This window comes from Mchenga conophoros, linkage group LG10 (assembly GCF_057382185.1).
Source record: "Mchenga conophoros isolate Kocher_MC1m ecotype Shallow Benthic linkage group LG10, M_conophoros_male_GT1.1, whole genome shotgun sequence".
In the NCBI taxonomy this organism is placed as follows: Eukaryota; Metazoa; Chordata; class Actinopteri; order Cichliformes; family Cichlidae; genus Mchenga; species Mchenga conophoros.
The window spans coordinates 19852066-19872250 of NC_140535.1; the positions used below are offsets into that span (position 1 = coordinate 19852066).

At 37.4% G+C, this 20185-nt stretch overlaps 1 protein-coding gene across 1 annotated transcript; it reads right to left on the reverse strand.

Annotated features, from left to right (window-relative positions):
* Positions 1-3793: 3793 nt before the first annotated feature.
* ufm1 (ubiquitin-fold modifier 1) lies at positions 3794-19189 on the reverse strand. Its single transcript, XM_085289178.1, has 6 exons — positions 19066-19189; positions 18909-18965; positions 13139-13196; positions 11445-11484; positions 7101-7133; positions 3794-4193 (listed from the first exon to the last, which is right to left on the reverse strand). Coding segments are annotated over exons 1-6 (294 nt in total). The 5' UTR covers positions 19068-19189; the 3' UTR covers positions 3794-4089.
* Positions 19190-20185: the final 996 nt, after the last annotated feature.

Sequence of the window (20185 nt, forward strand, 5' to 3'; positions counted from 1 at the left end):
AGAGTGGACAGCCAGTCAGATTCATACAAGACATTCATTTCAGTTAGCTGTTGTGTTGAATCACGTTATTGGTTGATAACACCGTAACATACGATGTGTGTCACTGCTGATTAATACATTTTTCAGTTGAATGAAAAGTAAAATGGTAGACCTGGTATGTTTGCATCATGTAGTGGTTGCCATAAAAGACATAAAAGTTGATACTTTTAATACCAAACACACTGAGTATTAAATGCAGGCAGGCTGACAGCGGTAAGAAATCTGTTCATTCCTTTCACGGCAAAAACTTGTTAAAATAGGACAATACTGTAGTCATCGGACCATCTTCACCTCCTGTGTAATAATAGATGAAACAACCTATCAGACACACACCAGGGGTGACAAAGAGAATTGTTGTTAAGCCAACTGAACCCATCAGACTTGTGGTTCTTACAGTAGGTTTCCTTTGGATCCTTTTTGGATATATTTTTAAGATGACATGTCATACATACACTGACAGGACAATTAATATTTAAAGAATTATTTGGGCTTACTTTCAAAATATAACTTGAATATATTCCTTGAATTTATTCACACTTGAGAAGAGAAACAAATAATTACTGCCAAACCATGACGTGACACGACAAACAGCGAGCGTTTTGTTAAAAAGAAAGAAAAGAAAGAAAAGAAACTGAGGAAGATTAAACCTGGCAAATTAGGGCTTTCAACCAGCTGCCATACTAAATTTATGACAGAAGGGGGCAGAATCAGGTCATTCATATAATTAAATAATCTTGATGTGATGCCTCAACTGGTTTTCCTCATGTTTCCTAATGTGTGACACTCTTTTCCCAGGGGGTGTGGACTTTGTGATTGAGGTTCTAGTTCAGCTGGGACTAAACTAGAACTACACGGTTTGCAGACTGAGCTGTATATCCACATGTTTTAGAGACTGATGTGTGGGAATGGGGGTGAAAATTAGCTGGACGGGATGACGGAGAGAATCTCTTTCCATTCCCTGGCTCCTGATTTCTTTATCTGGCTCACTGACCTGTGGCCACAGTGATGATCTTGTCTGCACGGAGAATTGAAAGATCACCAGATCTCATTTTAGATTGGCCGCCTTTACTCGGTGGCTGCACACTCAACATGTCATTTATGAAGCAGGTTGAGCGCAAACGATTGGGGGAAAGAGGGCAGCAGACCAGTGCATGGGGAAAACCCATTTCATAGCAAATGGGCTTTTCGCCGTCACGCAGACACAGACACAGTATCAGGCACAGCCGCTGAGACCAGTCAGCACTACGCTGTCAGCCCGTGTCAGCTCCCGGTTCCCCGTTTGTCTCTTTATGTCTGTCATCTTTATATCAAGAGACTAAAAATACAACTGGAGACCTCAAACTGTTTCCTAACTCGGTTCAAGACAAATCAATCAATCACTGGGACATGTCCAATCTTTGTGAGTGTTAATAATCTTAATATCAGTGGTTTGCAAATGAACTGTTACCTCCTCATACATCATCAATCACAGTCTCTCACATCTTTTAAATACAACTGTACACCACAAATGCTGTTATCAAAAACTCAGTATTCTCTGTTATCATTTCAGTGGCCTAACTGTTTACAGTGAGCTAAACCAGTGGCTATTTAAGACAGAGCCATGGCTTTAAAATTGCAAAGAGAAAATCTTAAATGGAGAATTCTGCAGCTTTTAAAGCATTTATCAAATTTGATGTGTTATCCTGTACCTGCACCCTTTTTTTAAAAAAATGTCTTGATTTGAAATCTAAATGAATTTGGAAAATTCAAAGAGTGAGTTTTCTAGGAGTTTGGCTAAAGACATCCCAATTTGACACCCACTAAAGTGTCTCCCCTGAGTCTTTATATTCCACAGCAGAGGCAACAGACCGAACTGTATGAACTGCCTTTTGATTGTCTCGTCTCTACAATGGACCTGCTGAAGCCAGCTACAGTGGTGGTAGGAGCTATTTAGTTTGTTGATTAAAAAGCAGAACTCATCAGAGAGCTGTATATTTTAAATTTAGTTTAAAATATCCAAACCCTGTTATTTAGTTTATCTCCTCGTTTCGATTATTTTACTAACTGCATTATTTTAAAAGAGCAGAGACACACCAGGAGGCTCTCATATTTCATAGAGCCTGTTAAAGGACCAGCATGCATGAGGGGCCTATTTTTTCCAGAGTAATAGAACCCACAGGACAAACTATTTTTTTTTTGTTCTATTGTTTGCTTGCTCGCATTTGATAAATAACCCAGAAAACCTATAGAACAAGTTTGTAATAGACTTCTTTTGCCCAAGTACGATACCCACAGTGCATCAGTGCCTCTTAAGTTAGGTTTGACTTTGGGGCACAGTTCAGCCTGCAGCTGACTCGGGACATGGAGCTCAATTAATGCGATTACGAGACTTTTTTTGCTTCTCAGAAATATTAAACCAGAGCATCCATTCTGTTTAACTGTGAAATTTTAATTTCATGCTTTAAAGAGCACAAATTCAGGTGTGAAATGAGCTGATCTCTTACCTTTTTTCTTTTCTTTTTTTCTTTAAGTTTCATCTTATTCGGTTTAGTCAGCATGCAAAATGATCATGTATTGATCTTGGCCTAAAGACTATTCACCCGTTTAAAAAGTACAAAAAAATGTACTTTTTTTTTTACCCCTTCAGGAACACATGTATGAGAAATATCTGCAGCAATTAAGCAATTTTCAACCACCAACATTGCAACGCTGGGAGATAACATCTGCTGCATTCAGGGCACTCTGCGGTCGACTCCAATTTAAGAAGCAAATTTCTGCTGTGCCCAGCAGTGATTTTGATTAAAACAGAAAAGCAAATCCATTTGCGATGGCCCTCATACTCCTCCCCCCCATCCCAGCCTGCATCCTAACAAATGGTGAGACACAACCGTAAGCTTTCTCTTGTGTATTACACCATGCACACTCAATTATTCACCCCAGTCTATTTTTCTTTACAAAGTGTGAATTGTATTTCTTTTTGGGGGGTTGAGAAACTGAACCAATTCAGAAACAAATGATGCAGACCTTCTCAAATGAAAATGATTAATGCGGAGAGGATAGTCAGCTGCTTCTTTGCATTAATCAGTTAATAAAGCACATTTCATAAAGGAAAAAACACGGACTGGTCTGTTAGTCATGTTGTTTTGGGTGGAAATAATCAAGGAGGCTTGATATTAAGACACAATTTCTGTTTACTTGTTTTTCAAACTGCGACACTGTCAAAAAGAGAAGCCACATGACAAACGACTGCAAACACGTGACATTTATTTCCAAGATGAAAATCCGTGTTACCAGTGGCTGATGAATCTTATTGATAGCTACTCAGACACATCTCGATGCCAATTTTAATCTAAGCTCTTTGGACGCTTGGCTTGTTTTATCAACACCTGCTTTATCAGTTCATAATCAGGCAGCATTATTCAGTGGAGATTTTCTATATTTATTGTGTGTAGGTGCGCAGTGTGTGATTTCAAGTGGGGGGATGAGTGCATTTGATGCTCGAATGTAACCTGAGAGAGGGAAGCAAAGAGCCATATGTTTGAACAGATTGATTTAACAGTTTCATGCTTTAATCAGAAGCTGTGTTGGATCGACTCAAAGACAAATCTGGTCCCCAGGACAACTGCAGCATCTGTTTGAAGAACACTGCTCTGACACAAGGTGCCTGATTAGCACAGATAAAGTCACCAGTCGCTTAATGAAGCACTTAACAGCATCCTTTGTAGATATTATTACCAATTCCAGTACGAACAAAAGTAACGCTGCACTGAGCATGTGCTGTTGGTCATATGGATTCTTTATTGTCATTTACAAAGATACAAAAGTCAGCTGACTCAGTTGTTTGCTGATCTTTCCTGGGATGTAGATGCTGTGTTGTGTGAATTCATTACTCTCTTACTCTCTCCTGATGTTACTCCAAACTTTTGAACACAGGGAACATGCGCACGTCATCAATGTGTTTAAATATACTCTCATGTGAGTCACTGTCAGTGGTGGGCCAGAAAATAAAAATGACACACGCTGAGGTGTTTCCTGGGTCTCGAGCGTTACATGAATCTGCCGCGTGAGTCATTATGCCGATGTCGACGAGGAAAAGCAGCACCAGTCTCCTTGTCCTCCCACTCTGTCTCTTGGAATGAGGCGAAGCTCTGAGCCGTGCTTCAGAAACACATTCCCTGCAACACAAGGCAGAGCACTATATAAAGATCATGGTTCATAATCAGTGTGCTTTAATAAGGGGTTTTATTGTCACCAAAGCTGCCAACAACATGTCAACTCACCAGCTGGGAGAGAAACTTGACAAAAAAGCATGCAATCTCTGACTCAAAGTCTTGGATTCGATTACAACTTGCACACAGATTCAGTCTTCACACAGACGCTTCGAGCTGGAACGATCACTAAACTGACAGATGAAAAAAATCCTAGTGCCTAATTTTCAGCTCTTCAGTCAGCCTACATAAACCAATTATTAAAAAAAGAAAGAAATGGATGTTAACAAGAGCATGCATTTTAAGCAGTTCTTATTGGCATATGTGCACCTTTGCCATTTTCCAAAAGAAGTGTGATTTTAACCTTAGAAAGCATGTCGGGGAAAAAAAGAACTTGACAGATTGATTTCCACCATCTCAGTCCTGTAAACAGGAGGTGGAGTGGCTGCAGTGGGTGAAAAAAAGCCAATCGGACAGAGGTTTCTGAACTGCTGCTATTCTTGGCAGCACAGCGCATGAGTGTAATTCAGATAAAAAGCTGAATGCCCACCAATGTCCTTCCTCAGCAGAAGAGACCCAATGCATAAGGAGAAGTAGGCCAAACTTCTACAGTTCTGATCACATTCAACATATAATATAAATGTGACAAGATCTCCGAGTATGACCAGTGGTGATGAAGTCCTGCAATTCTTTGTAAAGAGACTGGCTGAATGATTAGTAAGATTTTCAATACTTGCTTATCAAGGTAGCACTGTGACATCTCTGCCCTCCCAAATTCACATCTAACTTGTAAGAGCCAAAACCAATCAACACTATTTATTTTTTTTTTTAAGTAAATCAAAGACAACCTCATTAAAAACAAATTTCAGCTACCAAACAAATGGAAGATTGTTCAGGTGGCTGCAGTAGACTCAGATCAGTTAGACAGAGAACATTAATATCAGGCTGCACTCTCTTTTGCCTGCAGAGCTGTCTTAATTCTTCCAAGTCATAGATTTAACAAGGTGCAAAAAACATTCCCTAGAAAATTTTGGTCCACCTTGACATGATGCTATCAGACAATTGTTGCAGATTGGTTGGTTCATAACTCTCCCATTCCATCACATCCCAAATATACTCTATTGGATTTAGATTTGGTGACTGATGAGGCCATTTAAGAACAGTCTACTCATTCGAATGTTCAAGAAACCAGCTGAGAGGATTGGAGCTTTGACATGACGTGTTATCCTGTAAAGTGTGCATGTTAGTCCCCATAGGGAAATAGTTCCTCTGCATTTAACCCATTCACCCAGTGAAGCAGTGGGCAGCCACCAGTGCAGCGCCCGGAGAGCAGTGTGTAGGGATGGTACCTTGGTCAGGGGTACCTCAGGGTAGCCGTTCAGTGGAGTTGAACCCCCGACCTTCCGATCATGGGGCCACCACTCTACCTACTGAGCTATCCCTGCCCCCTTCCTGCTGGAAGCAGCCATCAGAAGAACAATACACTGTGCTCATAAAGAGATCAGCAATGCTCAATAAGCAATGCTCAGTTGATACTAACAGCTCCAAAGTGTCCCAGGAAAATATCTCCCCACCAACACCAGCTTGAACCACTGAAAATATGCAGTGTGGATCCATACTTTCATATTTATGATACATTCTTACCCGGCCATCCGAATACTGCAGCAGAAATCAAGACTCACACCAGGCAATGCTTTTCTACATACCTTGGTTGTAACAAACCTTTACTTGAGATACTGTCGACTTCTTATCTGCTCAAAGCAGTCTGGCCATTCTCCTCTGACCTCCGGCATCAACAAAGCATTTTCACCCACACGTGAAATATCAAGTGATACTCAAAGCATTTCTTCTCCCTTTCAGACCATTCTCAGTAATCCCTAGGCTGTGTAGGAAAATCTCAGTAATCAGCAGTTACTGAAATACTCAGATCAGCCCCTTCTGGGACCAACAACCATGCCCCAAAGTCACCTAAATCACTTTTCTTTTCCTGTTCCTGATGTTTGCTCAGCAGTTTGTCTTGATCATGTCTACATCCCTATAAGCACTGAGCTGCTGCCATGTAATTGGTTGATCAGAGATTTGCATTATTGGACAGATAAACAGTTAAACCTAACAAAGTGTCTGTTGGATGTATATTTGATGATGCTGTAGCTAATAAAGTTAAACACTTAATGTGCTCTATATGCAACTATTGTACTCATATTCTAAGGTAGCGCAGATTTGTGATGGGACTCTCATTGTCATGTTAGATTCAGGTGCATAATAGTTTGCAATAACTTGAGAACAAGGCAAGAAAACAGTTAATTTTATTTATTAATATGTAAAAACAGACTTAAATGACCCAAATTTAATTAGAAATGACTGATCACAAAATGAGCAAGAAAATACAAGGTAATTCTTACTGTATATTCTTGCTCTCTTTCTGGAACCATGCACAGTTACATCCCATTGAGTATTAGCAGAAATACTGGTGGTGACCAGTGGTAGCCCCCAGGCTCCCAGTAGATGCACCTATGGTTTCAATTTCAAAATCCTATCTTGCCTTGTTCTCAAGTTATTGCATTTGCAAGGTTTTCAGAAAACGACCGCTGACCTTCAGGCCAATGTCACTGAGATTTGAACACGTCCGAGATATAAAGCATAATGATTCATACTTTGTTCAAGAACTGTATTAATTGCTTAGGCTATTTATGATTTGACAAAAGCAGTCTGACAAGTGTCAACAAGCTTAAAAGAAAGCCCAGAGGTCATTTGCATATTAATACAACAGATGGAGAACATGTGACCTTAAATCACCTTGAGGATCAAAGTATTTCTAATACTTAAAAAAAGAAAAGAAAAAAGAAAAACATACATAAGAACACAAGAACTCACCTGCAGTCTGAGCCGGGTTGATTCCTATTCCATCTGCAAAGCAAACATTAAAATGAGAATGTAAACACAAAATGCAGAAAATACAAGAAAAAAAACTGTTATCCAAAAGACAAGCAAAGAAATAAGAAATAAAATGTATTCAATAACTGCTTCATTTGTAATAACAGTTCACTCAGCAGCACAACTGATAGCAAAGAGATCTATCTGGAACAATGACAGACGAGCCATTTTTCTTTTGATAAATTTAAAACTTATCTTTGAACGTATCATCACTTCAGTCATTTTAACACAAACCTTATCTTTATGTTATCTGTCAACACAATATGTCCCCAAGAAAGTAATCTTCCTGTGATTTAAAATACAATTAAGTTCACTAGTCTAACCCTGTCAGAACAGAGCAGAAGAAAACGATAGTGTGGCTATAAGATCAATAACGTGTTGTGTAACTGGAGGAATCCAGCTGAAAATTTAGGCTCAGATTATTTCAGACATCCATCTGTTCGGTATGTGTTCTGCCTTTTAGAAAAGAATCTGTTGACCTAACAACTTATTGCATGCCCGAGAAAGTACTTGCAGAGGTTCAATATTTTACCAGAAAATGTATTTTATTGATACTTTTCATATCTTTTCTTGTCTTTGAGAGTTGGCTGAAATGACAGCAGCACAAACATTTATCCAAGCATGCATTTTACTTGTCCTACTCACACTCTGTGGACAAACTGCTCACTGTCAAAATAAATACAAAGGTAAGTGGCACAGAAACTTGTGCAACTGGTTTGTCATGAATACTTGAACATGAAAAGACATTAAAAATAGCTTAGTGTTGTACTTTTCTCGTTCATCCAGCAAATCTGTTTTCCGGAGTCAGGCTAATGGTTCTGAATTTGAAATCATACTTGTATGTAATTTTAAACTTTTTTCCTGTAGTTATAGAACCATGTTTGTAGCATGACTTCACTGAATTCGAGGAACTGATGTTGGATTTTAATGTGACCTAGTTTTCAAAAAAAAAAAAGTTGAACGTTTTCTTTTCTTTCGTATTCTTCACACGTGGTTGCAGTGCTTTACTGACAGAAAGTGTAGTTGGTTTGTTTGAAAGAACTAACTGTGGAAACTGTTGACAAAGTGTGAAATAAATAAATAAATGAAATAAATGAAATGAAACGTTGTTTCTTAAGGTTGAAACAAGTTTAAACGTTCAAAAAAGAGCTAAGAATAAATTAAGAAATAGTTTTCAGTAATCACTACTTGAATTACTAGTATGTTAATATTCAAATAAAATAAAAATGCGGGTGTTTTCTCTATTGGTGCAGGGGTTTATTTGATTGAACAGTTTCTCTGTGTATAATTGTGCAAAAAATAAAATCATTGTTTAAATAAAAAAGGCTGATTTTCATTTCACTTCTAATGACTTCTTGTTTTAATATAATTTATATATTTACTTACCTACTGAATGCTTGCCTATTTTGGTAAACTGAAGTGCTAAAAAAAAATAATCACGTTTCACCTAAATATGGAAGTAAAAATAAAAATTTTTAATTGCACTAATTTACAACTTTGAACTCTATTTCTGTTTTATACACACACTAATTAGATGAATCCCCTCTAAGGTGAAGCTTTAGACTGATTTACTTTATACAGATCACACAAAGGGTCTTAACACAAACTGGGAGAAGCTATGCAAAACTTCTGCTAGTGGAGGATGCAGGATTCAGTGTTACTGAGTCCTGATGGCCTAAAACTGATATGCTTTAAAAGTACCAAGTAAAACGAAGATTAATTTAGCAATGAAAACCTCAGAAAGTGGACTTAAATTCAACCTTTTTTATAAGGTGCTCGTGAAATTACAGACACCTCCCATTTACTGTCATAAGAAATACAGTCGGTGAAAAACTATTACAACAATGCAAAGTTTAGGAAATATTTTATACGGATCTGTCTTGGCTTAAAAATAGTCAAAATACTGACAGAACATTGTTTTTATTTATTGAATATATCTCAAATTATTTTTACTTAAACACTCAGCTACTTTATTAGTTACTCCTTACTGGTACCAGGTTGACGTTCAGTTTTATTTGCTGTGTTCTCCTGTTTTAAGCAAGAAGATTTATACACTGCTGTCACAAAAGGGAGGGTGTGATCAGCAACAATTACTCTGGTAAGCTGTGGCATTTAAACAATTTAAAGGGCCCAAAGCGTGCCAAGAAATTATGCCCCACACCATCACCACCACTAGCCTGAACCTTTGATATGAGGCAGGAAGCTTCAGTAATGTTTATACCAACTGCTGACTGCATCAATTTAACATTGCAGCAGAAATCCAAAATTGGAAGATCAGGTGTCATTCGTCCGTACAATTTTGTTGAGCTTGTGTGAACTGCTCAGCTTTTTTTTTCCACAGCTGGTAGGAGTAACACCCAGTGTTGTCTTCTGCTCCTCTTAAGGATCAACTTGTCACACTTTCAGAGATGCTCTTCTGCACATCTTGGTTCTAACTAGAGATGGACCGATCCGATATTACGTATCGGTATCGGTCCGATACTGACCTAAATTACTGGATCGGATATCGGAGAAAAATTAAAAAATGTAATCCGATCCATTAAATATCACGAAAGCACCTCACAAAACTTGCAACACGCCGTAACTCACCTCAGAACGTTAGCACGTCGGAGCAGTATGCATCACGTGATAGAGCGGCTGTGGCATGCGGGACCTGTCGGTGGTCTGGATAGCATTTGGAGCTTCGCTAGCAACCCGGCATTTCATCTCCGACAAAGTTATCCCGAGAGAAGTAAAGCAAGTGTGTAAGTCCATCTCTGAATGTTTGTAAAGCATTCCTGCGTTAAGCTTAACAAGCGACTGCCTCTCCTGCTGCTACTTCAATCATGAAACTGCTTAACGATCAGCTGATCGGCTTTTCTGTCGCGAGTCCGTGTCTCTAGTTTGCTTTTGGCCCACTTTGCACCAGAAAGAGGAAACCAGCGGCTGAACAACAGAAGCACGTTTAAGCTTGATCAGCTGTTGTTAGAATTTATTTAATATTACTTTCTACTCGAGGATCTTTTTCTACGTAGCTGACGGCTGGTAACTGTGCAGGGGCGGATCTAGCAAAGTTTAGCCAGGGGGGCCGATAGGGCATGAACAGGGAAAAGGGGGCACAAAGACATACTTTTCTTTCTTATTCTCATTTAAAATGTCTAGCTTTTAATAAATAATTATCTGACACCCAAAGTTTTAATTTGATGTAAAAGGAATAGAAGTCAATTACTGTATATAGTAACTATTAAGTCTAATATATATACCCTAGTAAGCTATAGTACTTTTTCCTTTGGGAAGGTACCATCTGTGCAGTCTGCAATTTTGTTGAAGAAAGATGTTGAATCTATTTAATATTTCTTGAAAAATAATTGATTTCTGTGCACTTTTTTTCACACTGCATCAAATTAAGGTTGATTACGTCGATTAAGCATCATGAGGTAGAGCGTGAGGGGTGGTTCCCTATTTTTTATTTATTTATTTTTGTTGTTGCTGGGAGTTGGAACCCTATTAGTTAGGTTGCTTAATATTTATGCTAAGTACTCTTTAAAATACCAGAATAGGGAGGATGGTGTAGGTTTAAGTTTATTAGATTGATCAGTATTGCTGAACTATGAAATTTTTTTTTTTTTTTGCATACAGGTATAACAGAATAGCTTTAGTGTAGTTGTTGTTTTAAACTTGAGTATGAACTTATACAAAATGCAGCAAGATATTTAAAAAACAGTTTTGTTGATTAAAAAACACTATATCGGATTCATATCGGTATCGGCAGATATCCAAATTTATGATATCGGTATCGGTATCGGTAATAAAAAAGTGGTATCGTGCCATCTCTAGTTCTAACAAGAGATTATTTGAGTTACTTTTGGTTTCCTATCAGCTAGTAGAAATCTTTTTCACCCAGAGACACCCCGCACCCAAATTCTGATCCTTATTTTGAACTTCAGCAGGTCCAGTCTTGACCATGACCACATGTCTAAATGTATGTTTGATGAGATATTCCCATTACATTATGTTTGCTTGCTTTTGGTGATCAATATATCATTATATGTGACTTGACAGTACTTCAAGCATCAGCTTATTTCCAGACCCGCTGTGTAGTTCAAAGACCACAGCAAGCACGCCTTCACTTGGATGCATCTTCCACACATCCTTCCAGCTTTTTGTTGACTTCAAACCTGCCTGTCAAAACACTTGGCTTGTAAAAGCACGAGACTCTCTGTAACCATAAAATGGTTCCTAATAACTCGAGTTCACTTGGAACATCAAATAAATAAATAAATAAATAAAATTCTGTGTACTCACCATTTGTTATTATTGCACTGGTTGCTGACGGCACTTTAAACTGGAAGAGAAATTGAAGCAGATACCAATGTTAACATTAAAAGTGAATTTCTCAACAGAAGTTAGCATTTGACATTTCAGCAGCACTAATCCATTCTAGTTAAATAATCAGGGACATGTTGCTCCCATATTTCACTTGGCCTGAAGACAAAGTGTGAAACTAAAACTACCATGAAAGACAGCTTCATCTACTGAGTCAGCGTGCTGCCGTTCTCTGACTTTATTGGGTAACAATTTCAAAATAGAAGCGAGAGCTACTACACGATGTCTTCACTACCATAGTGAGTAAAACAAGCAAAAATGAAAAACTCTTTTGTTTTTGTCCTTTGTCTCCCAACTTTCACGCTTGTCAGACACACAAGTGTTTTGCGGTTTCACACAAAAATGCACCTGAGCACACGCACACATTCAAATAAACACTTTAGAGAGGGCCTGTGGGAAAGATAGCCACGCTTGAATTTCTGGATGAAAATCACTCAGCACGGTTACAATACATGTCCTACTTCAGTGTTCGGCAGAAGAGGATGTGGGCTGGTGGGGATTTGCTGCAAACGGGTGGAGGAAGCAGTCTGTCTCCAGGGAGATAAGGTTAGCAAAGTGCTGCTCACCAAACTACTGGCTTGTGTAGCACAAGCAGCACACATGAAACAGTTTGATCAGAGACAAATGGGAGGTGATGAGCTTTGTTTTTGTGGCAGAAAGAAAAAAAAAAAAACTCCTAAAGGATTAAATATAGCATATAAATGAGTTTGAACCACCCGCCTGGTTGGTTGGTTTATGATAAAATATTTAACATTATATCTGAAAGAAAATAAAATCATTTTATTCTGCCAGTTGAACCATAATAAAGAAAATGTAAAATATAAAGCTACTAACACAAAAGCAAAATCTGTGTTGATGAATAAATAAATGTAAGTGAACAAGGCAGCAATATGAAGCCACTCCAGGAAATTACTCCCATGGCTAAGTAATTCAAAGGCTAACTTTTGTGGGAAATCAATGGTGAAATCTTTGTCGTTCTACTTAACCATAACTGTATTCTCCTCACAGTCAATTAACTTCTAGCAGCACGTATGTTCATTGCATGCAAATTTGGGGATCACAATGTGAAAATTATGTTTCATTAGTTTCCTGGTTTGTAACAGAATAAGATTAATACCCTGTCAACACACTGAAAAGGAGCACATCTGCAGCCGCAGCTTTACTCATTCATTAGGATGATTTAAGCCGCAGTACTGCTGCGTGTTTATGCACAGAAAAGGGAAGAAAATACACTTCAAAGGCTAAAGAGAGGCTTTCGGTGACAGCAGACGGCTCTATTGATTAAAATATAAGTGAACCCGTTGTGTCAGACTGAAAAACGTGGCTGAAAAACACATCCAGTGCCTGAAACACTTACTGCAACAAGACTTCATTTTAGTCTATTAAAAGGTACAATTGTTTATACTAGAATTTTGTAACTATAAATAGATAAATGTTGAATAAATGTTGCAAGGGTATGTCACAGTCAAAACCATCAAATATAAAACTGTTTTTAAATTAGCTGACATATATTTTCACATGTACCATAGATCTGTATTAAGCTGAACAGCATTACTGCGCAATGCAATTATTCCACCGTAGTCTTGCACAAAGAACAAGGAGAAACAGCTTACCTCCTCAGCTGCAAACTTCAAAACCGCTGTGAATGGTGTGCTCTCTGGGACACTTAGTCTGCAACAGACATATTAAATGGGATTTTAAAAATGCTCTAAAATAACATTTTTATTTTATAAAATGCCTACTATTTTACAGTCTTGTGAAGAAGAAGGTTTACACAGATCTATTAGAGGTGGGAATCACCATACATCCCACGATACGATATTATCACAATACTTAACGCACGATACAATATTATTGCAATTTTTAAAAATATTTTGCGATATTCAGATTCTGTACATAAAGGTAAACTTTGATATTAGATAAAATGAATATTGATAAAGTCTCCCACTCAGTCTTTCTCTCATTTCAGTCAGTTATATTGGTGACAAACTGAACGGTTTGTATTACAGTCTAGTCCAACTTAACTGAATGCAACCATCTGGTACAACTATAGCTATTCTGAACTAAGCAATTTATGAAAACTATGCAGGCCCTTCAGCAACTGAAGAATTTGAAATTAAATTAAAACAAAATATAATTTTACATTAAATAAAAAAAGTTTTAAACTTAATTAAAATAAAACATGTCTTAAATTAAAATAAGTAAACTGTCATGTTTATTGCTGCCAAAAAAAAAGTTAAAACACATTTGGACAGTGAAGGAATGTCAGGATTCTTGCTCAGAAAAAGGATCAACATGCTCTGAAGTCAGAGCACAAAAACCTTTTTTGTAACAAAATATCGATTTCTGCTGTCCCTGTCCGGTTGTTCAGTCTGACGTCACTAGCCGTGTCTGGGTCTAAACTCCGCTGCAGGTCCATATATCAAATGATCACTATGGCATTACTGAGAGTTGAAAAACTGTCTAAAGTCTTTCATCTTTAATAAAATGATCAGCGTTCTGCTCTACCAGGTGTAACAATTGAGTTTAACACCCAGGCATCCATGAAAACGGAATTTATGACATTTAACGGAGTTAGAAGTTAGCAGGGAGTTAGCTCGCTAGCTTCTATCTAAATACAATATAGCATGTCCTGACTGCGGGGTTTTGGAAACAAATTAAAACGTACAGCTCTGTTATCACTTCCAGCATAAATGAAGACAGAAAACTAAACAGCAGTGACGTTTGTAGGGTTACTGAAGTTGGGCTAGCTGGTATATAATGATGTGCTACGTGACTGCTAGCGACACAGCTATGTTAGCATAATATAAACAAGCTAACTGTTTTTCCACTCGATAAAAGTTAGCGTGAGTGTTCTCGGTGGTCAGGAACAAATGTAATCGCATGGCAGGATGCTGTAAAAGGACCAAACTTCAGCCAGGAGAACAACTGAGATAATCCATCCACAATACGAGGTTAGTCATTCATATACTGCTGCATGGGCTGGGCTGTAGTTACATCCTAAGGTTTTAAAAACTGAGCTTAAATAAATGATTAGCGGTAATAAAAGCAGAGGGAGGTCAACAGTGATCACTGACTGTTTTAGGAGCTTTTTGAGATCAAATAGAAGAAAATACATAACATTAAACATGTTAACAACACAAAAGCCATATTAAACGCAGACTACTTTAGACCCGGAAGTAGGATTCGTCGCGTCATCACTGAACAACCGGGTATCGATACATTATTAGCAAACAAAATATCACGATACTACACAGTATCGATTTTTTCCCCCACCCCTAAGATCTATGTAGTCTTGTGAAGAACTAACTACATCCTTACTGCTAGCATAGGAATTAAGAGGGTAAAGAGCAACCAAGTGCTACAAATCAAAACTTATCAAATGTGAGCAGCTCTATAAAAGCACAAGGTGTGTGCTACCACAATCTTCCCAGGAGTGGACATCCCCACAAACTCAGACCATGCGAAGCTCAGAGAACTTGCCAAAAATATAAGAGCAACATCTAAGACTCTACAGGCCTAAACTAACATGTTAAATGTTAACATTCCTGACAATATGGTGGAAAAAATACAAAACGAGTACACAAAAAGTAACTGACTTGGGTTGCCAGGACAGAGGCTCTTCTCTCTAGAAAGAACATGGCAGCGAAGGTTTGCAAAGCGGTATCTGAACATACCACAAACCTTCTGGAACAATGTCCTTTAGTTAAGACCAAAGTGGAGATGTTGCCCATAATGCACAGCACCACGTTAGGCAAAAACCAAACACAGCATTTCAGGTGGTTTGCAGACACTGGACCTGGACACCTTGCAGTCATTGAACCAACCGTATTTTGTAAAACTAGTTTGTAAAAATATTCTAGACTCAATTGTGAGGCCAATTGTCTGACATCTAAAGCTCGGCTCAACTTGGGTCATGCATCAGGAGAATGATCCCAAGAACAGCAGCAAATCTACAACACAAAGGCTAAAAAGAAAAGAATACACGAGTTGCACTGGCCCAGTTAAAGTTCACACCTCAACATACTGGCCAGGGCTGGTCCTTAAGGGTGCATAAACAGTTACACATACAACACTGTCAGATGGATGCTTCTCAAATGAATTCTGCAGAGCAGTGCTCAGTGGGGACCAGAGATCTCCCAAGGGCAACCCAAAAACCACCAGACTCTTTAAACAGATGTGAGAGTTTTTTTTAAATAAATAAAAAATATTTTTAAAAAAAAATCAAGGCCAGAAATGCAATTGCCAAGTAAGGTGATGCAGTGGAGATGAGCTCTAGGAGGGTGAAAATCAATTGATGTACTCAGCACTGCAGTAAAAAGAGAAAGAAGCTAAGCTTAAGCTGAATCTTCAGCTTATTTGTGAGAGTGAAAACCTGGGAGATTATAAAGATGACCTTGTGTTAACTGAGAGCCAGTGGTAACCTTTTTTGAATGTCTGACAGGGCTAATGCGATACCTCATTATCATCACCATCCCTCTGCTCAAGCCATAACATTATTAGCTCCAGCAAGGTTTTCTCTGACCTCATTAAAGAAAAGACGCTCTGTCAACATGTTAAAGTAACAACAGTCTCCAGTATTTTACATCTAATTATTTGAACCTACTCATTTGAACCTTTGTTGGAAATTATGACCATGCATTATGTGACAAAAATACCATGAAAACAAAACACTCTGCAACTGCATCTTGTTTACACCTCAATTCTACAAAGGGCACATCTCTTGAAAACCTTGTGTGAAACCTTAAAATAAGACATTTGGGATTTTTTTTATTCTTAGCCTCACTATTTGTATATTTTTTCACTAGATTGACCATCAAAGAAAATTCAACTTATATATTAATCAACTTTTTGCAGCTTAATACTAGGGTTTAGCTGGGTTTCCAACCAGAAAGGACAATCTTTAATTGACATAAATTCTAATCTTGCTTTCAAACTTTGCTTTGTAATAATATAGTTAAAATATAGGGATGTCATTTGGTGCTGCTTAAAAAATGATTGTCATAGAACATGATTTTAAGATTTAAGATGTTTGGATTGTATATGTTTTTTAAGAAGTTAGCACACATTGTTTTGCTACTAACGTCAAATTAGTCCATAAAAGGTCAAAAGCTCAACAATTTAAGTGCTTTGAGACAATGTGATAGCAGGAATGTTACGCCCATACACACAAAACCAGATGACATAATCCAGTATGTAAAAAACAAAGCCATTATACTTTTTGTTAATCTAAAAGGGAGAAAACAGTGAGACATCATTTATGTAAGGTGGCACACACTGCTTAAATTAACTACATGTTGACCAATCATGGCTTACATTTTAGTTACTTTTAGTTTTAGTTAAATAAAGAAAATGTAAAAATTTTTATTCATGTAGAAAAAAATGGTTTTATTTAGGGGTTAAAGTGAGATTCGACAGGGGGAGTGCAGCATGGGGATAAGAATGACTTAGAATTAAGTCACATAATGATTTGTTTGTGAGCTCCAGTAGATTTTTCTTTGTGTATACACTTTGATCAAATGACCTGTGCTGCTACTCTATGTTCTGCTCTAGTTATATGGCTGATTGCTAACTCCTAGACACAAAGCTAATAGGTAATAGGTAAAATCCAGCAAGTGAATCCCCTTAAATATGAATTGATGTTTGCTACCCTTGATGTAACCTAGTAACAGTACTCAGGAAGCAACCAGCCCAACACATTGCATCATTCTAAATTCTATCTCAATATTGCACAATAATCAGTTTACCCTGCACTAAACTGCCTGGTATTTTATGCAACCTTTGAATAACATAAATTTAATACACTTTTTTAGTTTTGCAAGCTATTTCATGAAAGCATTGATTCAGAAAAACATTATTTATATCTTCAATATCTCATTTCAAAAATTATTAGAAATAAATTACATGTAAGATTTAAATTTCCAGTCTATAAAATTTCCCCTGTTAAGCGGTGCTTACCTTTAAAAATAAAATGTTCTAATTTAAAAATAATCTAATTACCGGTACTCATTAGATCAAGGTGCTACAAAGCTATTCAGCTCCACTTTATTCCCTTGTTTCATTCATGGGAATACATTCATAATAAGCTATTTAATAATCTATTTAAATAAGACCTGAACAAGATTTTTTCTGGTCTTTTAATGTTCATTCTACCACTTTATATTGCACTAAAAAAAAAACCCAAACAAACAAAGATGACACAAATCAGCTGCAGAAATGGCAAAAATGGATTCAACTATGATTTCTGCATAAAATCCATGAAGGATTTCAGGTAATTTGTCAGAAACCTGAAGTTCAAGCAGAAATGGAAATGGATCTGTTTAATATGCCAAAGTGTTGCTCAAACAGAAGAACCAGAGTATTAGAAAAAAATATTGAAAACCTAGATTTGAATACTTTGTTCAAGAATACCACTTAAAATGTTAAACTCTGTATCAAAAGCTATTGAATATTCAACAATATCATCAAATTATGAAACTTATACTAATAATACTATAAAAAAATAGATTCACTAAACTTACTTTTTCTAGATTAAAAAAAGACTTTCTCATACTCTGAATTAGCATTCTATTTTTTTTAAACATGCCTGTGCTTGACTATGACAAAGACTTGGATTATAAAAAGCACACTGTGCCTTTAAGCAATGCAAAGTCAAACACCACAGCCATAACAGTCTGTCTGAGGGCTTAATGTTAAAAGGTCTGCTTTACATTTACCCTTGGCTGCTATGATTCCTGTTTCTGCTCGTCCTGTCCATGTTCTGATGTCTTTTTATCCTGCATATAGCAGGGACATCAATGCCATTTTAAAATGTGGGGCCCCAAACAGCCAACTTTTATTCAGTCTTTATTCATTCAGATCATTTTTAAAACTATAGACTCATTGTAAATACTGGAAAACCAGAAACCTTTCTGTCATTTAATCATTTATCTATTACTTTACTACTTTGATGTAGTACGAATGGCGGTCATTAATAGGAAACGCTGTAAAACTTATAGAAATACAGTTAAAAGTTTAAAATCAATTTAATAATATTTTTATGACTCTGGCTGTTTGTCAGGATTCACATATATTATACAAATTACTTTAATGAGTGCCATTTCCATTGATCACGACGTAAAGATGGTCAGGTTAATTCATAACAGACCTCATAAAATGCTGTGAAGCCACACTACAGAAAACGGAAGCCGACTGTGATTACAGTGTCAGCATCGGCACTAGCAGATGTTCACTCATTGCCCACGTGTTACGTTGCTTAATAAAAAACTACAAACACAAAATATCTGCAGTAGCCGTGAAATGTTAACTAAACGTTAAATAAAGTCGAAAATGTAGCTGGCTGACATATTAAAGCGGTGACTGCTGAGTTGTCAGTGTACTCACACTTTGTATGGTAGCCGGGGGTCCGACGTCAGGGTGATTTTAAACGTTACTTTAGACCTAATGAAGAACACACCATTACTGTTGTTAACAGACGGATACACGTGAATGCATGTGAAATATGTCCATGTCAAAATTTCACGAAAGTCCAAAAACTCACATCTTTATGGGCGAGGCGACTCCGCTTGATATCTGTTTATACAAACCCGGAAGTCAGAAGGACCCTCACGTACACGTCATCCATCTGGTGCCAAGTTTGAGAAGTAAATGTACCTATTTTAAAGTTTAATAGTTAGGTAAGTTTTTTTCATAAATGACTAAATTTTTTCAGTTAAATTGCGTATTATTATTAAAACATAATCCATTTTATGTCCTATTAACGGACAGGCATTCATAGCAAATAGCTAACCTTTACCGTAAAGGCTGTAAACAAGACGCAGTTACTTCTGTGAGGCGCACTGACATCTTTCAGCACTGTTGTTCAACTCAATCCAGGTTCTTGACGTTAAACAAACATAACCCTCATTCAGATTGGAAATTTTCTACTTGACATGATGTTGTTGGGAAGAATTTAAGAATTAAAAAGAAAATTATTAAATCCAGATTTCCTTCACGTTTGTTTTAATGGCAGCCAGTAGAACCTACAGGTAGCTCAGTGTTCTGACTGATGCTGTGTATCTATATTGCAGTATGTTGTATATTTTCAGTCACTGTAAGACAGGATGATGAGACACCAGCCTAAGCCCAACCTGGACACAGATAAATCGACACCAACCACCAGGAACATGCCAGTGGTGCTTCTTTCTGTGAAAATAGATAGGGGGAGATATAGTAGATAGAGAGTTAATCAATAGACCTTTAATTTTAATTAGTTTGTTGCATGTATATAATTTAACATTTACAGATATCTGAGGTTTGTCATACTCTGTACACCTTCCCACTGTGCTTTGGGGATTTTCTCCCCCTAATTTTAACAATTTGATATATAGCTTTGGTGGATTAGAAAAAAGCTTTCCAAACTATGAACAGTCTGTACCAGTTAGAACGACCGTCTCCCACAGAAAACACTGTTGCTCAATTGTTTCATATGTAGTCCTGCCCTTTCTTCTGTTACTTATCTGCACCACTGTCATAATGCCCGCCTAGTGGTTGGTTTGGCAGAGCCTCAAACAAAGAAAACGGCTTCATGTCCCGATGCAGCCAGCTGCCAGAAAGCCAGAGCTGCTTTCACTAAATCTGTCTCTAAAGTGTAAAAGCTATGAGCAAAGCACAGGAACTGT

Coding starts and splice junctions, on each gene's coding strand:
- ufm1 (XM_085289178.1), bottom strand. Junction 11,485..13,138: donor TGAAGTTTGCAGCTGAGGAG/GTAAGCTGTTTC, acceptor TTTCTCTTCCAG/TTTAAAGTGCCGTCAGCAAC. Junction 4,194..7,100: donor CAACCCGGCTCAGACTGCAG/GTGAGTTCTTGT, acceptor CTTGTGTTGCAG/GGAATGTGTTTCTGAAGCAC.